General features: G+C 39.9%; 1 protein-coding gene across 1 annotated transcript; it reads right to left on the reverse strand.

Annotated features, from left to right (window-relative positions):
* Positions 1 to 6765: 6765 nt before the first annotated feature.
* Positions 6766 to 18425, reverse strand: LOC142160549 (E3 ubiquitin-protein ligase TRIM39-like). The gene is made up of 4 exons (XM_075215411.1): positions 18392 to 18425; positions 13579 to 13625; positions 10192 to 10455; positions 6766 to 9346 (listed from the first exon to the last, which is right to left on the reverse strand). Exons 2-4 carry the CDS (start codon positions 13589 to 13591, stop codon positions 7773 to 7775), a joined length of 1851 nt encoding a protein of 616 aa, XP_075071512.1. The 5' UTR covers positions 13592 to 13625; positions 18392 to 18425; the 3' UTR covers positions 6766 to 7772.
* Positions 18426 to 18826: the final 401 nt, after the last annotated feature.

Here is an 18826-nt window from a genome sequence, read left to right on the forward strand (position 1 = left end):
GAATTCTGACACGTGGAGGGTTTTTTAATTATATTGTGGCCTCGGTACCAAATTGTGTACCGGGGCCACCACACTACGCAGTCAAGATAGATAGATGCGTATCATAGATAAAGTACATTCAGTGGTGTGGGGCAAATTGAAAAATATTCAAAATGCACTGACATTATCAAAAACAAGAGGTTGTCACACGCTAAAACTCCAACATGTATATGATGGAGAGGATGGAGGAGCAGCCGTATGTGTAGTGTAATGCAGACCTGTTGAAGGTTTTTTATATATTTTATTGTGGTGCCCAGTGCCCACTCCTCTAGGCAGTCCAGGTACATTTATTGGTGCGAATCATAAAAGTTCAGGGTTTTTAATATATTGTGGTGACCCACTCCTCTACGCAGTCCAGGTACATTTATTGGTGCGAATCATAAAAGTTCAGGGTTTTTAATATATTGTGGTGACCCACTCCTCTACGCAGTCCAGGTACATTTATTGGTGCGAATCATAAAAGTTCAGGGTTTTTAATATATTGTGGTGACCCACTCCTCTACGCAGTCCAGGTACATTTATTGGTGCGAATCATAAAAGTTCAGAGTTTTTAATATATATTGTGGTGACCCACTCCTCTACGCAGTCCAGGTACATTTATTGGTGCGATTCATAAAAGTTCAGGGTTTTTAATATATATTGTGGTGACCCACTCCTCTACGCAGTCCAGGTACATTTATTGGTGCGATTCATAAAAGTTCAGGGTTTTTAATATATTGTGGTGACCCACTCCTCTACGCAGTCCAGGTACATTTATTGGTGCGATTCATAAAAGTTCAGGGTTTTTAATATATTGTGGTGACCCACTCCTCTACGCAGTCCAGGTACATTTATTGGTGCAAATCAAACAAGTTGATGGTTTTCTTATTATATATATTGTGGTGACCCACTCCTCTACGCAGCCCAGGTACATTTATTGGTGCGATTCATAAAAGTTCAGGGTTTTTAATATATATTGTGGTGACCCACTCCTCTACGCAGTCCAGGTACATTTATTGGTGCGAATCATAAAAGTTCAGGGTTTTTAATATATATTGTGGTGACCCACTCCTCTACGCAGTCCAGGTACATTTATTGGTGCGAATCATAAAAGTTCAGGGTTTTTAATATATATTGTGATGACCCACTCCTCTACGCAGTCCAGAAAGATACCTTGTTGCAACGTTTTGGACTAATAACTATATTGTGAGGTGTTCAGAATACACTGTAAATTAGTGGAAATGCTTGTTATTGAATGTTATTGAGGTTAATAATAGCCTAGGAGTGAAAATAAGCCCAAAAACTTGATTTTTAAACTTTTTATGTTTTTTTCAAAAAAAATCCGATCCAAAACCTTAAATCCGAACCGAGACCTTTCGTCAAGTGTTTTGCGAGACAAATCCGAACCCCAAAAATAACGAAAATCCGGATCCAAAACACAAAACACGAGACCTCAAAAGTCGCCGGTGCACATCCCTAATTACTATGAATTAATGTACGTGTCTTAAAGTTACGTCAAAAAAAATTGTGTTGAAGTTTTTCAGCTATGCACCAGGAAAGTCTATCTGGATATAAACTTCAGAACTTTTTGTAGCCGAGCTGCGAATGTTTCTGAACTTTGCAACATGCCAGTAAATATACTTTTACCCATGCTCCTTTTTAACATTTTCTATTAGATGCCAACCTACTTCTTACCCTCATTATATGTAAGTCAAATTAAAGCTCTTGGGGTAGATTTACTAAAACCTCTAAAGCAGGAAAAGTGGAGGTGTTGTCCATAGCAACCAATTAAATTCTAGCCATCACTTTCTAGACTGTACTAGAAAAATTAGAGCTAGACTTCTAAATCTACTATCTTGTCTTCCATCTTTATTACCAATAATCCACAACGTCTTGGATGAAACCTCTTACCCTCTCAATTAGGGCGGACCTAGACTTTTTTTGGGGGGGGCGGGGGCAATTTTATCATAGTCACTCCCCTTCATTCTGATTGGCTGGTCCCAGTTGACCCCACGCCCCCTTTCATTGGCATCTTGGCCATTTAAAATGTATGCTTGTGCTGCTAGGGGGAACGATTGCCTCTCCCCTGGATCCGCCACTGCTCTTGATCCAATGTGATCTAAGAATAAGCTTTGAACAATCAGAAGTGTAGGTCAAATTTAAATATTTTTCCCACAACTTCTCAGGCCTGATTAATCAAGGGACACATACTGAGCACAACGTGCATTTGTTTTACAATGCACGTACATTCGAATTCATCTCAAGATACGTGCGCTGTTGAATGTTGGTGTAGGTCTGATCTGCTCTACTACAGCAGACAATGCAGGATATGTCCAAAGCCTATGTGGATTATAAATGTACATAAAGAACGCACAGAAACTGGACTCAAAATCCATTTTTATGTTTGCTCCTGATAGCAAACATATGTTATAGCATGCACATGAGACCGTCATCACCAGTGCTCAGAACTTAGACTAGCCCTGTAGCTAGAGCAAGAGATGAGGCAGAAAAACAAGTAACGTTTGAACGTAAAGGACACTTACTTCAGCCTACCAGTTTGGGGTGTGAACAGGGCGGAGAAGGAGTATTTTTCCATAGTCAATGTACAGTAAGGCCGTGCCAAATTCAAGCGCAAGCAGCCAAGTCCAGATCAAGCCATGGACAACTCAAAGCTACTTGTATCTCTAGCTCCAGCTACAGGGCTGAGTGATAAGAAAGCTGCAAAATGTCCTGGTCCTAAAAGATTCTCTGCAAACCATAGCACCCCACATCTGCTCTGTGTGCACTGCCCTTCAGGGGACCCGCTTCCCTAATTCTGTGTTAGAGGTGAGAATAGTAAAGTTACACAACAAAGGGAATGACCACCATGAATGCGCAAACTACTGGGCCATCTCCCTCTTTAACAATGACATAAAGCTATATGCAAAGATTCTAGCAAATTGATTGAACAAAATCCTCACAGATATGATCCATTACTCTGCTCTATGCCGGGGCGACAGGCTGAAACAACATTTCAGAGTATCCTGGAAATTCATGTTCTAAACAGTTAAGACCTTTGTGTGTTTCTTACAAGCCTTATACACAATCCCTAAGTTCAATGGTTACTGGAAACATATTAGATCCAGTCGCAATCATTAGTGGGACTAGACAAGGTTGCCCACTGTCATCTCTGGTGTTTGCTCTTGTAATAGAACCCTAGAAGCACTATTTAGAAGTTCCCTATTCCATGCAGTTGAGGTGGGAGGTCGCCAAAATCTCTCTGTTTGCAGATGAAATACTCCTGTCTCTTATTCAACCTCAGACCTCCATTCCTGCCCTTATAAATGTTGAGGTGAACTCTCGGGATATACAATTAACTTCTCCAAACTGGAGGCCATGCTTCTGCATGTCCTATCACTAAAGTAGACATCCAACCTACCCCTATCTTAACTGGCAGAAACTCAGGTTAAAGTTCCTGAAAGTATTTATTACTTCTTCATATGAGCACTTATACCAGAGGAACTTCCACTCATTTAATAACAAAGATTAAATCAGACTTGCTATCCTGGAGAAAACTTTATATCATGTCTGGACAGGATCATAGCACTTATGTCTCAAAATTTCTGTAACTCGAACCCTTTCAGTTAAAGTCCCAAATCCGGTCTTTAAGGAACTTCAATCAACTTTCCTTCATTGTATATGGAAATGATAAACCTCAAATAACCCCTCTCTCCATACTTATAAAGCCAAGAAACAGAAGGGGAAGGGGATTTCCTGACTTAAGGCTTTACTATCTAGCCTTGCACCTAAGTCATGTAGCTGCTACTTTTGCTCCCTGCAACACAATTGCATAATAGATATTGAAACCCAATTTTTCAAACTAAACTCCGTTACATTCTTACGGGGACTATACAAGGTCAGGAGACCGCCCCTGGTCAAACTCTCTTCCTTCTCTCAAAGTATCTGGGATTTCTGTAGGACCCAATTTAAACTCTCCTCCTAAGTCTCAACTATGGCTCTGATTTGGGACTACCAAAACTCGCCTTTAAACACATTGCCGTTTTTAACTCCATTTGAGGGTATCTGTTTGAAGTCTCCTTTATGAAATGCATGATCTCGAATATAACTTACTAGTAAATGATATCCTTGACTCCCAGAGGCTTCAAGAGAGGGATTGAGAGACAGACTTAAGCCTCCCCACCTGAAGAGTCATGCTGGGAAGAGGTTAGAGAGGGTCTTGCCTCTAGACCCATATTTACATGAATTGAAGAGACAGGATATAAAATTAACTACAGGTGGTTTTACACCCCCGACAGACTTAATAAAACGTTCTCCACATCTATCCCAAATGGCTGGAGAGACTGTGGCCACAGGGGAACAATGTATCATTTGGTGGACTTGCCCACAATTCACCCCTGTTTGGGATAAGGTCCACTCCAACAACTCAATGTTAGAACAACATGTACCCAAAGACCTCAAGACCTTCCTACTCTCCAAACATCCCCAGGATCTTAGAGTACAGAGCCAAAAACTGGTATCCCATCTGCAGATGGCAGCCAAAGCATTGATCAATAAAAACTGCCCCCGCCCCTCCATTTCAATCTTCAAGAATTATGTCTGGCATATTGTCTACATGGACAGAATAAAGCATTTTCTTCACAACAAGCAACATACATATGATGCAATATGGGCCTCATGGTTCTTTACACAAAGACGTAACGAGATGCGCTACCCAAGGGTGCTAACTCCCCCAAGTCCTGGGAAGACATTTTTCCACCAAAACTGGGCCGCTCAGTCTGCGATAATGAGGTGGGTACGTCTTTTCATGTATTCTGGTCATGTCCTCTTGTGACTCAAATCTGGTCAAATGTGGCCGGAATTAGGTCACAAATTACTGGCATACAAATTGCAGCTGACCCGTGCTTCATGTTGCTAAACTTCTCCCAGAGTCCATCTGTCTCCCAGGGGGAAATTCAACTCCCCCGATGTACCGCCGCATTATAGGTTATGTTATTACGGTGATATTAACCCGGCTCAGGGAGCTGCGAGCAAAAAGCTGGCGTTAGAACTACCGTAATAACGGTAATTACGTGGACAATTACCGTAATAGCGGTAATAGTTTTAGCGCTGCGGTACTTCGGGGGGAATTGAATTCCCCCCCAGAGTCCATCCGTCTCCCAGACTCTGTTTCCAAATATAAGAAATCAGTCTTACCCCATGTTTTAAATGCAGCTAAAAGTCTTATTTACATGCATTGGAGGGGACAGACTTACTTTATTTGAATGAATAGTTTATTAATATTCAAATAATCACAATAATGGAAAACACTACTCTTAAGATACATTAAAGAGAACAGTCATTTGACAAAACATGGGCAAACTGGATAATCTTCGCAGAACACCCAGAATTTTTAAATGGGTAAAGGTAAAACATCCTTTTTAAGGTGGTTCTAGAGACTTGACAACCCATCATCACTCCTTGGGGTATATTTACTAAGCTGCGGGTTTGAAAAAGTGGGGATGTTGCCTATAGCAACCAATCAGATTAGAGCTTTCATTTATTTAGTACTTTCTACAAAATGACAGCTAGAATCTGATTGGTTGATATAGGCAACATCTCCCGCAGCTTAGTAAATCTAGCCCCTTATCTCTTTTTAGAAACAAACAATTTGGAAAGTGGAAAGTGCTTTGCTTTTTTCCTCCTCGAACCAAAGTGACCTCTCCCAACGTGATAAAAAATACATCTGGGGCTTAAAAATACAAAACCCTGGGTTCACCCTGTTAAAGGAAACCAGTAGTTAGAACTTTCTTCACATCAGCTTACTTTGCAACAGCAATGTAGCAGCCATTCGTGTCTCTACTGAAGAGGTAAGGATAAAGTCAGTTCTCTTAAGTTTGCGGTTCCCGGTAACGGGGCGCTTTTGAGGGTCAGGGCAAATGGCACCTAAGAAACTGAGACATTATTTAATTTAAACCCATGTGATGAATCCCTGCATTCTGATTGGTTACCATCTTCGAGTGGCTGAAACAAGTCTTGAAATTCGTTAGGTTTCTTGTCTCTTCTCTATTTATTAGCAGCTGTATGTATATTCAGTAATATGTATGACGTATAATTGTCTCCTAAAACACAAGTACAGTCCAGACAGTATTCAGGCAGTCCCATTTAACTAGTAATCCATAAGCAGGTTTCCACCATTCTGCTTGTACATAACCAGAAAATATGTAAGACACTGTGGATACTGCAAAGGCAAGAAATCCGTTTGATTTTTTTAAGCAATACTAAATCTGGTGCACCCTTCCTCACAAAGACACTATATAGTGATCTGGTTGTCTACCGTGCTAATTCTACAACATTTTGTGTTGTAGTACTGATCTATCAATAGCAACATAGTGGAACGTCAATGTTTTCATACTGGTGATGTATCTCTAAGTTCATAAACTTATTATTAAACTTATTATTATCAATTAATATTTAGCCTATTTTCAATTTTATTGACTGGCTAATAAGTTTTGGTTGTCTTTTTAATGTATCATTGGTATATTTGCTTTCTCTAACTTCCTTCTAATGGTATAAAGACAGCGTTTTTAGGTATTTTGTATCTTCTATTTTGACATATTATGATAATTATATCTTGTCTGCCTGCAGCTCCATTGGATCAGTACTATAAATATGGTAATATTGTTATATCAGTTATATTGGACCTTTACAATAGAGCTGTTCACATTACCCACTTCAAGTTTTAAACAGAATATTGTAAGTAACTATCTTGATGACAAATCCCCTTCAGTACAAATAGTTATTGTAATTAATGCAGTTGAGCTAACTTAGTGATCTAAAGTTAAATGTAGAAGACCCATCATGATACTGTTTGTGACAAAAGGATAATTCACATTTTAAGAAACTGGAGCAAGTAATTGAATAACAATTGTTGCAGATAAAGGGTCTATATCAATTCTTGACCAATTTGGGTGTAAATTATCGTTTGTTATCACAGCAATAAAAATATTAACATCAGCACTATTTATAAAATTCGTCTAGCCGGAACAGCACCTGTGAAAAGTTTCTGTTCAGGAGAAGACGTCTCTCACCAGAGACGGATGCGATCCAGAGTTCTGTGTCCACAGCATAATATGCTCTATATGGGTGCCTAAGAAATTACGATGGGAGGCGACAGCGGGGCAAAGGGGTGCTGCTGATCTGACTATAGGTGGGGCCCCAGCTGATGAACAACTGAGACTGTAGCCCAAGTTGGGACTGCAGTTCAAAGTGGAGCAATTGGTGAGCCTGAGGAGCCCTATCACAAACCTTCCTAGGGAACCTCTAGCTTCTGTATGTCTGCAAAATTAGCCGTCAGACAGATTTCCGACTTTGGAGGGTGCTCCAGGTAATAATCCAACATGGGTGTTATCTCTGAGGCTTAAAATTAGGTGGACTTTCATAAAATCTTGTAATATTCCCTTTGGAGGTCTCAATTTAATCATATGCAGCGGTGGGTACCGAACTTTTGTCTCAGTAGTAGAGGAGGAGCATCCAGCATGATCTGAACAGATGGCTCTACACATACTCTTTCTTCTCCAGCGGGCCCAATAACACAGATCCCCACTGCTAACACCATCCTGAGATGGCATTAGCTATAGAGGCCAAGCTCCGAAAAGCTAAGCTAGGGGCTTGATAGGGTTTGACAATTAGGCCCCATTGATGTGGGCTTACGAGATACTGCTTTATTATAGATTAGAACTGACAACTGTTGAACAGCATATCACTCATTATTAAGATTATTTCTCATAGCTCCTGATTCTCACCCAGCAATCTTTATCACACTCTCTATCCCATACATAGATAGCAGCATGAAGGGGCTCAGTGAAGGTGGCAGTGAAGGTGTGTAAGTGTCTGATTGGGTTACACAGCTCATAAAAGGACAGCCGCCCGGCCTCATAATCCAGATATATTCCAAATCTCCGACAGGAAATATTGTCATCTAACTCAATAGCTTCCCTGTTATGTAACACTGCATACTCCATGCTAAATAGCCACCTGCACATAGACCAGGACTTATTATTATTCCCAATTGATGTCTCTTCTCCTTTCCTGCCTACACTGGAATAAGACATCCCTACCCTCCAGGCTCCTGTCTCACTGATCTCTACCTCCCAGTAATGTAGTCCTGAGGAAAAACATCTAGAGCTGAAAACCTGAGAATAATTAAACCTCTCTGGGGTTTCTGGGCGTTGTAAATTTATTTGTGACCAGGTTGCAGTTTTCAAGTCATCTGATATATGTATATGATTTTCGGCTGTATTTACATCCAGTACTATGTCTGTAAGCTCCTGCACATAGATCCCTCTTTTAATGCCTGTTATAATATCAGATAAACCTGTGTGGAATGTAGCTGAGATCAGACCCTCGTCCATGTGAATTATATCATTGACCTGTATATTATCACTTTCCACCTCCTCAGTATCGCAGAATCCATCACTGTCTGGTTCCTGTAAGACAGTCACTGGATCAGACACGTAACACAACTCCTCAATGTGACACATCTTCTTGGACAGCTCGTCCAGCTTTATTTGCAAATGCTGGATTAGATCAGAGACTTGGAGTGTCACCTGCTTTTCCTGCGTGGTGACCACGTTCAGGACTCTCTTCTCTAGGACTTCCAGCTTTCTCCTGATGTCTCTAAACAGGACAGTGACTCTCCCTACTATATCAGCTGCTTTTTCTTTCACTCCTCTATCATGGTCATAGAGTCTCTGGACTCTTTGCTTAGTTTCTTCTCTCTCTGAGGTCAGTCTCTCCAGAATATTTCTCAGTTGCCTCTTCTTCTTCACATAGGCTTTAGTTAATGCCTCCTCCTGGAATCTGTTATGATTTCTATTCAGACTGGCGACGCAGGTAGATACAGTATCCTCCGTCTTCTTGTGGATGGAGTATTTTCTGTTCTCCAGGGAACTGATGGGATGAGATAGGACAAGTTCTGCAAACCTACTGTGTACTTTCATGTGATTATCACACAGAGAAGCGTCACACATCAGGCAGGATTTATCAGCAGGTATAGAACAGTGATTACAGTTGGTACAGAACTTTCCAATCTCTTCTTTCTCTGATTGAGTAGAAGCAAAGCCCTCTGCTACGTTAGTTCCCTTACTGGCTTTCTTTAGTGTAGCATACACCTTAAACTCTGCTCTACACTTAGGACAGGTATAAGCCTCAGATGCCTCCGGTGTGTACAACAAGTCCTTAAAACAGGCTCGGCAGAAGTTGTGTCCACACGTCAGTGTTACAGGATCTGTACTGATGTCCAGGCAGATGGAGCAGGTCAGCCCGTCTCTCAGTTCACTAGAAGCCATAACTAGAAGAACAGAAAATGATATTGTGTTTGTTATACAATAAGAGTTGGGACAAGTTTCAGCATTGTTGCCACACGTTGCGTGTGCCCTGTAATCTGCCGCCAGAAAATATATCCCAGGCCCATCTAGTCTGACCCGTGACCACATAATGTGACTTAATGTTCTCATTCCTCTCACAGATTCCATGTTACAGAAATATGACCATATGTAAATAAAAGTATTAATATATACATTTCCTGTCTTTACTGTTAAAGTCCTTTGCTAAAAAAACCTTCTATTGACTGGTCAACCTTTTTTTTTTTCAAGGCTGATTACCCAATGTGAGTAAATAAAGCAGGGAGCCCCAAAAGACCTCAGGAGCAAGCCCAGTTGGTATGGGGTTATTGGAACCAATAGGTTCCATCCCATACTGAGAATGTTTAACACCAGTAGTAATGGGGCCTTAAGCAGCAGCTGTCTGTCAGTCACTGTATCTGTCTACTCCAGGATATTACAATTCTAGTTGTTATCTAACAGAGAGTATATATCACATAATATTTTATCAAGGTTAAATGGGATTTTCTATGGTGCAAATTGTGTTTCAGCTAAAATCCTTGTATCCCATATGTAATTGTATTTATTGCAATTGCTTGGCTTGCTCCCCAGGTGTCTGCTATCTGCTCGTATTGTTATTCTACAGATGTTACTAGGTTTGAAAGTTTCAGCAAGAATAACTTTCCGACCTGGTGAGGGATGAGGCCCAGCAGACTTCAGTGGATTTCCAGGATAAATAGGCCGCTATCTCCTTAGAGAAACCCCATGATTATGAACAGTAGAGAACATAACAGTTCTAATTATGGGACGTTACCTGGCTGTGGTCTTCCCTCTGCATTGGCCATAACAACTGGGTTTGTCTTTTTGAGACATAAGTAGACCTTGTCCATTTCTGAGTGGGGCCAACATTTCACATGTCTGTAGAGCTCTCTCATCTGGTCCTGAGTTGTTTCTTTGCTCGTCACAAGGTCATACTGCTCGTCAGTTAGAAGGTTGATTTGTCTCATTCCATCCAGTGCAGACTTTACCATAGTGACATTCTGTATGAGCTCATACATATGGTGGACCAAAAAGTGACCTGTAAATATTACCGTTATGATAAGTAATATGCACCATACAATACCTTTCAGCATTGATAGGATAAACCATTACTCATTACATATGTATGTATTGACTATTACTTGATATGATGGTTGTGTAATTGTCTGATATCGCCTGGGATTTCCCTTTCTCAGATGAAACTGCAGAGGTGTCCCTGATCTCTCCATATTGGCAGGAATGAGTATACTCAGCCAAGGAGATACACCCCTGCCAGCGTGGAGAAACTTCCGACAGCTTCCTTAAAGGTGGTATGACGAGTGGGCATACAAATGTTATGTACCAAGCTTAGGGATCAGTGGATATTCAGATGGCATCATCTGACTATCAAAAAGAGAAAAGTCCGTAAAGTGTATAGATTAGGAGAAATGTACATTAAACACATTTCACTATTTTTTCCACAAGTTGAAATTTTTAAAAAATCTTTTGGGATCCACATATGTATTTCTTTGGTTTGGAGTGGAATAAAACACATAAAGCAGAATAAGTTACTATGTAATAGCTTGTTGCACACAGAAATCCTTAAATGGACCGGACAAAATTATGGGCACCTTTTACAAATAATTACATTTTCAAGCAGGTGATTCTCCTTCACTTTGGAACCAAGCTCACCTGTGGTGAGTAGCAGGTGGCTGCAATATAAAACTCACTCATTAAAGACCTTGAATAGGAAAAAAAGACTTGTTCTCTGTGTGTACTGCAGTGAGCATGGAGAAAAGAAGGAAAGCCAGAGAATTGCCTGAGGATGTCAAACTTGTAGCCAAGCATGGACAACCTCAAGGCTACAAATCAATCTGCAGAATCCTTGATTTACTTGTTTCCACCATATGTAATATTATTAGGACGTTTAAGGCCCATAACACTATAGCCAACCCACCTGGACAAGGCCACAAGAGAGGACGCTGCCCGTGAGAGCTTACATTCCAGAATCAAAAAACAAAGGTTCTGTATTAATAACGGAGAAAGAATTGTGGAAACCAAATACCTCTGTTAATTTCAACTTATGTTTAGAGGAATTTTAGAGTTATTTAAAAAAAAATGCTAGGGTGACCGTATTCTTGGCTATGACTAGGCGTCCTAGGGCTGGGTATTGAGCTTCTATGCATGTTATCTACTTTTCGGCACACCAAATAGGATAAATATTTTCTTTCAGGCAGTGCTTTAGCTATGCACCTTTACTAAATATCACTATTTTGGCTGTACCATTCACACAAGGGGGCCTGTTTAAGTTTTCCCCCCTGTTAAATCACTAAATTGCTATGTATGATTGTAGCATTGCAGCATATATCTCAGATATCTGCTGCTTTGCATCTATTATGGTTTTTCTAAACACTCCCCATAACAGTCTATGGGGAGTGCTCAGTAACGCTATGTATCAAAGTCTGCCCTGTGAAATCTTTTTGTACATTCTAATGTGCGCCAGCTGAAGCTGGCGTACATTTTCCTAAATGAAAACTTTCTCAGCTGTCAGCTCTGCTCTGAAGAGCATAGCTGGACAGCGCATGTGTGGAGGGATCATGTGATCCCTCCCTGTCACATGCCCAGAACTGCGCTGCGCTACTCTCCTCACTGTACACTAGGATGCTCTGTGCGCATGCCCTTCGGCTGAGAAGAGGCTGCGATCATGAGGTGAATCACTTCTCAGGGACAGTAGGTTATCGGCACTACTGTCCCTGAGATCTTTTTTGATACATTGCCAGAAACGTTCAATCCTTATCAAGGATATAAGGATTGAAAAGTTTCAACACAAAGAAACGAAGATTGATAAATAGGCCCCTAAGTGCATTTTCTTCTTAGCATGCTTCATGTGACTCTTAACACTTCAGACTCTTGACAGCATTGTTCTAGGTAGCTGTGCTTTTAGAATACAAAAAGTATAGGCAACATTTAATTATTTCACTGTTACTTCTGCTGTATAGCCTGGTAGGTACTTCATACCTCAGTCTGACACTGGTCCCACATATGAGAACTACATATCGGATATCTCCACCCCAGATTTATTTTTGTACTATTTAGTGGTGGTGAGGATTAATTTAAACAAATATAAAGTTCTACTCTGCTTCTGCCACATCTCCACTGAGTAGAACCTGCACAGTAACTGATCAGAACATTAACTCACCTGTGGCATGTCCTAGCATTCTATTAGTGCTGGATATAGCAATCCAAGACTGACACAAATAGAATGCTGCAGGTGAGTTGCATTACTCTTGGAAATAAATGTCTGACAACTGGTTTACGACAGTTAAATAGAGCAGGACACTGTAGGAAACAAGAGCCGGGACGGTAAGTTCATATTTTTTTCCAGTACTGCACCCACATAGTAATTTAAAGAAATAAAGTCTTGGGTGTAGAAACCCTTAAGGGCTATACTGTTGAGAAACTCTGGCACTGCTGCAAGCAGATAATCCGCAAAATGTCCTTTCTGTTTTTCTTGATGTAGAGAATATATCATACTTGTCTACTTTTTCAAGTGCCCCTGGAAGGGGTATGGGTGGAGGAGACGGGGCTTAGGGAATTGCATGATTTGTGACCCTGCCCCCGTTACGTAGTGATGCATATGTGTCATTTTACAGCAGGGTGCGGGGCCAAAATGATGCGATTCTCAGGGAATCACGTCATTGCGTCTCTAATTCTGCCCACTTCACTAGGAAATAGGCAGATGCGAGAGGTTGATCTACTCTCCCGGGAGTCCGGGAGACCTACTCAATTCGGAAGTCTTCCAGACATTCCTGGAGAGTTGGAAGAATGGAATATATTCTACATACATCAACCAGAATATGTTTTGAAAATGCCTTGGTAAATATGCACTTACCTGTCAATGGCCTAGACCACTGGCTTCTTACTTCAGAGCTGCATATAAGAAACTTGGCCAAAGCTAGTTAGAGATTATTGTTCTTTTTCCTACTAACAGGCCCTTTTCTTTGCTGTAGCTGCTTAATAAACCAATGTGTACATTCACAATTCTCTTTATTGACAAACACCGTGCAAATATCACCTAAACCCATAGTCAACGACTGAATAGACTATTATAAGACAGCATCCCTATACTGGTCATTCAAACAATAACAAATTATGGTTCTAATGGCTAAAAGCGATATCTCACCTTCAGCAGCCATTGCATGGAGTCAGGTCCAGAGAGGACGTCAATCACTGTAGGGCGCATAAGATGAAAATTGAGCAGATTATTCCATCCATTCCTACTAATTAGTCATAGTGAAGGTTATACGTAAAGGGACAGTAAAACCAAACAATTCAGCATTTTCAAATAGATACCGTTGTCCTGAATCTGAAGCCCAGGTGAGCCCAGGGAAATTTATAAACGTGCATGTGATCAGTATGTTGTAGTGTTGGATTGTGTCTTGGGATAGTACTGTGGATAAGAATGTGTATATAGCTCAGACACCTCTGTCAGATTGGTATATATGCGATGTGTGCGCTGTGTGGTGTTTAATGATAAACCCTAGACAGTATAGACCCTAGACAGTATATAGACTAATCTTAGTGTCATTACTGGATTCTACTTTGATATACCATATTATTATTATCAAACATATATGTAATAGATGCAATTCTCCTTTATAAACCATATCGGATACATCCAATAAAAAAATGTCAGCTGTCAAATAGCTTAATACCACATCTACCCCATAGGGCAGCAGCTCTCCTATAAAGCCATTCCTTAAAGATCCAAGTGAATTCTTTTATGCTTCACTAGAGTCATTAACCATTATATGTTTTCATATAAAGGAGGCCACTGTGAATGTTAATCTAATTCACCATCATAGACGGACCTTATTCCGATTAGTCGGTTTAAGTGTGTCATTATCCAACTGTGACTATATAACCGACGGCATTTATCCATCTGGATTACCTTCATTATTGTAATCAAATATACATCGATTGTTTGGAGACTCTCCGTATTCTGGATATTGATCTAAATTTGCTGTATAGTATATTACATACAGTAAGCTTCCAGTAACATGTTTTGAATGGAACCAGATACCGCTAAATGTGGAGATAATATCCAAATTTCAATATAGGTGCACCTATTATCGATACTCCCTAAAGATAGGGTTCTGTTGGTTTTGTATGCAACCTGAGAATTATCTATATTTTTAATTTTCAAATCTAATTATTGATAATAATGTTTTAATAAATTGTTTTATATCAATCACATTGCATTTCCAGTTTCTTATAGAGGATCCAATACGCCACTGCAATTTGTTTTTGTTATATATTGTAGATTTTACGGGGTTGCAGACCTCGTGCAGTGGTGTCTTTCTTCCTCTCCATAATTTGTTCCAAATATATGTGGTATTTTTAGATTTTTCTTGAGTATAGAACAATGTGTATATAGTTCTGGCTCCTCTGTCAGATTGATAAAGATATAATTAGTGTGTTGCAGTGCTGGGTGTTGTCATTGGATGAAGATAACAAGAATGTGTATGTAGTTCAGGTTCCTCTATTGGATTGGTAAAGATATAATTAGTGTGTTGCAGTGCTGGGTGTTGTCTTTGGAGGAAGATAACAAGAATATGTATGTAGTTCAGGTTCCTCTATCAGATTGGTAAAGATATAATTAGTGTGTTGTAGTGCCGGGTGTTGTCATTGGATGAAGATAAGAAGATTGTGTATGTAGTTCAGGTTCCTGTTTCAGTGCTGGGTGTTGTCTTTGGAGGAAGATAACAAGAATATGTATGTAGTTCAGGTTCCTCTATCGGATTGGTAAAGATATAATTAGTGTGTTGTAGTGCCGGGTGTTGTCATTGGATGAAGATAAGAAGATTGTGTATGTAGTTCAGGTTCCTGTTTCAGTGCTGGGTGTTGTCATTGGATATAGATAACAAGAATGTGTATGTAGTTCAGGTTCCTCTATCGGATTGGTAAAGATATAATTAGTGTGTTGCAGTGCTGGGTGTTGTCTTTGGAGGAAGATAACAAGAATGTGTATGTAGTTCAGGTTCCTCTATCGGATTGGTAAAGATATAATTAGTGTGTTGCAGTGCTGGGTGTTCTCATTGTATGAAGATAACAAGAATGTGTATGTAGTTCAGGTTCCTCTATCGGATTGGTAAAGATATAATTAGTGTGTTGTAGTGCCGGGTGTTGTCATTGGATGAAGATAAGAAGATTGTGTATGTAGTTCAGGTTCCTGTTTCAGTGCTGGGTGTTGTCATTGGATATAGATAACAAGAATGTGTATGTAGTACAGGTTCCTCTATCGGATTGGTAAAGATATAATTAGTGTGTTGCAGTGCTGGATGTTGTCTTTGGAGGAAGATAACAAGAATGTGTATGTAGTTCAGGTTCCTCTATCGGATTGGTAAAGATATAATTAGTGTGTTGCAGTGCTGGGTGTTATCTTGGAGGAAGATAACAAGAATGTGTATGTAGTTCAGGTTCCTCTATAGGATTGGTAAAGATATAATTAGTGTGTTGCAGTGCTGGGTGTTCTCATTGTATGAAGATAACAAGAATATGTATGTAGTTCAGGTCCCTCTATCAGATTGGTAAAGATATAATTAGTGTGTTGCAGTGCTGGATGTTGTCTTGGAGGAAGATAACAAGAATGTGTATGTAGTTCAGGTCCCTCTATCGGATTGGTAAAGATATAATTAGTGTGTTGCAGTGCTGGGTGTTGTCTTGGAGGAAGATAACAAGAATGTGTATGTAGTTCAGGTCCCTCTATCGGATTGGTAAAGATATAATTAGTGTGACGCAGTGCTGGGTGTTGTCTTTGGATGAAGATAACAAGAATGTGTATGTAGTTCAGGTTCCTCTATCGGATTGGTAAAGATATAATTAGTGTGTTGCAGTGCTGGGTGTTCTCATTGTATGAAGATAACAAGAATGTGTATGTAGTTCAGGTTCCTCTATCGGATTGGTAAAGATATAATTAGTGTGTTGTAGTGCCGGGTGTTGTCATTGGATGAAGATAAGAAGATTGTGTATGTAGTTCAGGTTCCTGTTTCAGTGCTGGGTGTTGTCATTGGATATAGATAACAAGAATGTGTATGTAGTTCAGGTTCCTCTATCGGATTGGTAAAGATATAATTAGTGTGTTGCAGTGCTGGATGTTGTCTTTGGATGAAGATAACAAGAGTGTATGTAGTTCAGGTTCCTCTATCGGATTGGTAAAGATATAATTAGTGTGTTGTAGTGCTGGGAGTTGTCATTGGATGAAGATAACAAGAATGTGTATGTAGTTCAGGTTCCTCTATCGGATTGGTAAACATATAATTAGTGTGACGCAGTGCTGGGTGTTGTGTAAAGATGAAATGCATTGTTGGACAGTGCTTTGGGAAGGAAATATTGAGAATAGAAGAGTATGTAGCTCAGGTAACTATGTCAGATTCATATATGTAATTTCTGTTTTACAGTATTATGTGTTGCATTTTCATGGAGCAAATCTCATTGGACCGCTCAAATACCTGCACAGGGCATATTTTGAGGATTACCTTAACGGACATAGGTAACCAATTCTGAACAATTTGGGCAACAGTAAAGCTCTGTTTCTTGCCTAGCTAATAAAAACATGTTGTAGTGTACAGTGCAGCCATCCACCATATTTATTGTGAATTTTAGTTTTCACCAGAATACTGCATCAAAGACAACGCCTGAGATACACACATTTCAACCTACTTATTGGCGGGTGCATATCTGCAGCTTTAAGTACCTGACAACGAGAGCATGCAGTTTTCAGACTATTGGGTCTCATCCTGACCAGTAACTTGCATTTCCAGACTGTGTGATTCCCGTGTACCTGACCTTGGCTCTAAGCTTTGACCACTGCTTGTTGTTATCTATGTACTGGACCCTGTCTTTGAACTTCGACCATCGTTTGTCTGCTGCTTCTATACCAAACCCTGAATTTGAACTCGAACCTCTGCTATTCCACTGCCTATGGATCCTGGTTTTGAAGCTCATCATCACCTGTTCATATTGTTCATCATACATTAGAATTGAGTTTGGCACAGAGACTTCGCATTGGATGTCAGTGACCGCCATCCACCAGGGTCTATCCATCTTGCAAAACACTAGATTGTGACTCCACTTTTTCCCCTAAAAACTCTTGCCTGCTCTGTCCAGGCATAATCCCTGATTATTTATGGGGAAAGTGCAATCCCTATAGGACTAAAGTATAATTTAAATCAGTTGAACAATTTTCACATTACAATAGAAAATACATTTCACTGTTTATTCACATGTTCTTTGTTTTCTTGGTGTTATTTTTTTTATTGTGGATATGCGATTATTATAGAGCCTGACAGTTTAAGGAAACACTGATACTAACAAATTGACCCTAGTCTGTGTGTGTGTGTCTGTCTGTGTGTATGTTAGGGAATTGAGACTGTAAGCCCCAATGGGGCAGGGACTGATGTGAGTGAGTTCTCTGTACAGCGCTGCAGAATTAGTGGCGCTATATAAATAAATAATGATGATATTAAGCTATTGATCACTTCCACTATTTGTATTGGTGTGGAATGGCTTTATACAAAGCTGAGGACCATATTACTTGCAATAGGCATTGTATGCAAAGTCATAATAAGTGTAAACGTTATACTGAACCACAGCAGTCAGGCACTTGCTTTCGTTGTCTGATTAGCACAAGACAGATACATGTTAGTTGCTGATTGATTGCTGTAATTGGGCACATATATTGCACCTTACTGTAATATTAGTAAATGAGACAGTAGTCAAATCTAAAACATCAGATAATCCAATATGAAAAAAGTATATTGTAACTTATAAAATAAGTCTACAGTATCTATGCTGCTATGGGAGCAGCATATTGTAATTGCATTGCATGTAACCTTGTTGTCTATGTCAGTGGTCACTGCTGTATGCACAGGTCCCTTAATACCATCATATAATGAATTATTAAATTAGGTGTAATAAAGTGTGTACAACTATACCTTGTGTGTCTCTTTCTCTGGTCTCCTCTCTCAGCTAATTCTACTACCTCTCTTACTAACTTCTCTTTCCTGCTCTCTTTGCAAAGACCCTCCCAGTTTTGTTTTGTGTTATCACACAAGGCATCACACTTGTTTTCCGCCTGCAAAGGTTCTTTACACAGCTGTGAAATATAGATATGTGCTAAGATCTTTCTCACTGGGTAGAAGCTATACAAGTCATCAACCTGAAGACGTATATAAGCTTCTGTCATTAAAGATGTGAGGAATTTGTTATACCTTTTTTGGTGGCATCAAAAGAGCTCAGAGATTCTAGCAGGGTGAACGTGGAATCCTCAGCCTCATGGTCAACTTTCAACCTAATGAATGGGAAAGGAATCGTAAAAATCGACAAATGACTCTGCTGAAACGCTTGTGACTTGGATGCAGGTACAATAA

Source organism: Mixophyes fleayi, chromosome 6 (assembly GCF_038048845.1).
Source record: "Mixophyes fleayi isolate aMixFle1 chromosome 6, aMixFle1.hap1, whole genome shotgun sequence".
Classification (NCBI taxonomy): Eukaryota; Metazoa; Chordata; class Amphibia; order Anura; family Limnodynastidae; genus Mixophyes; species Mixophyes fleayi.

Excerpts from the sequence above, each read along its gene's own strand:
- LOC142160549 (XM_075215411.1), bottom strand. Across the intron at positions 9,347-10,191 it reads AGAGGGAAGACCACAGCCAG|TTATGGCTTCTAGTGAACTG; the intron begins GTAACGTCCCAT and ends CTGTTCTTCTAG.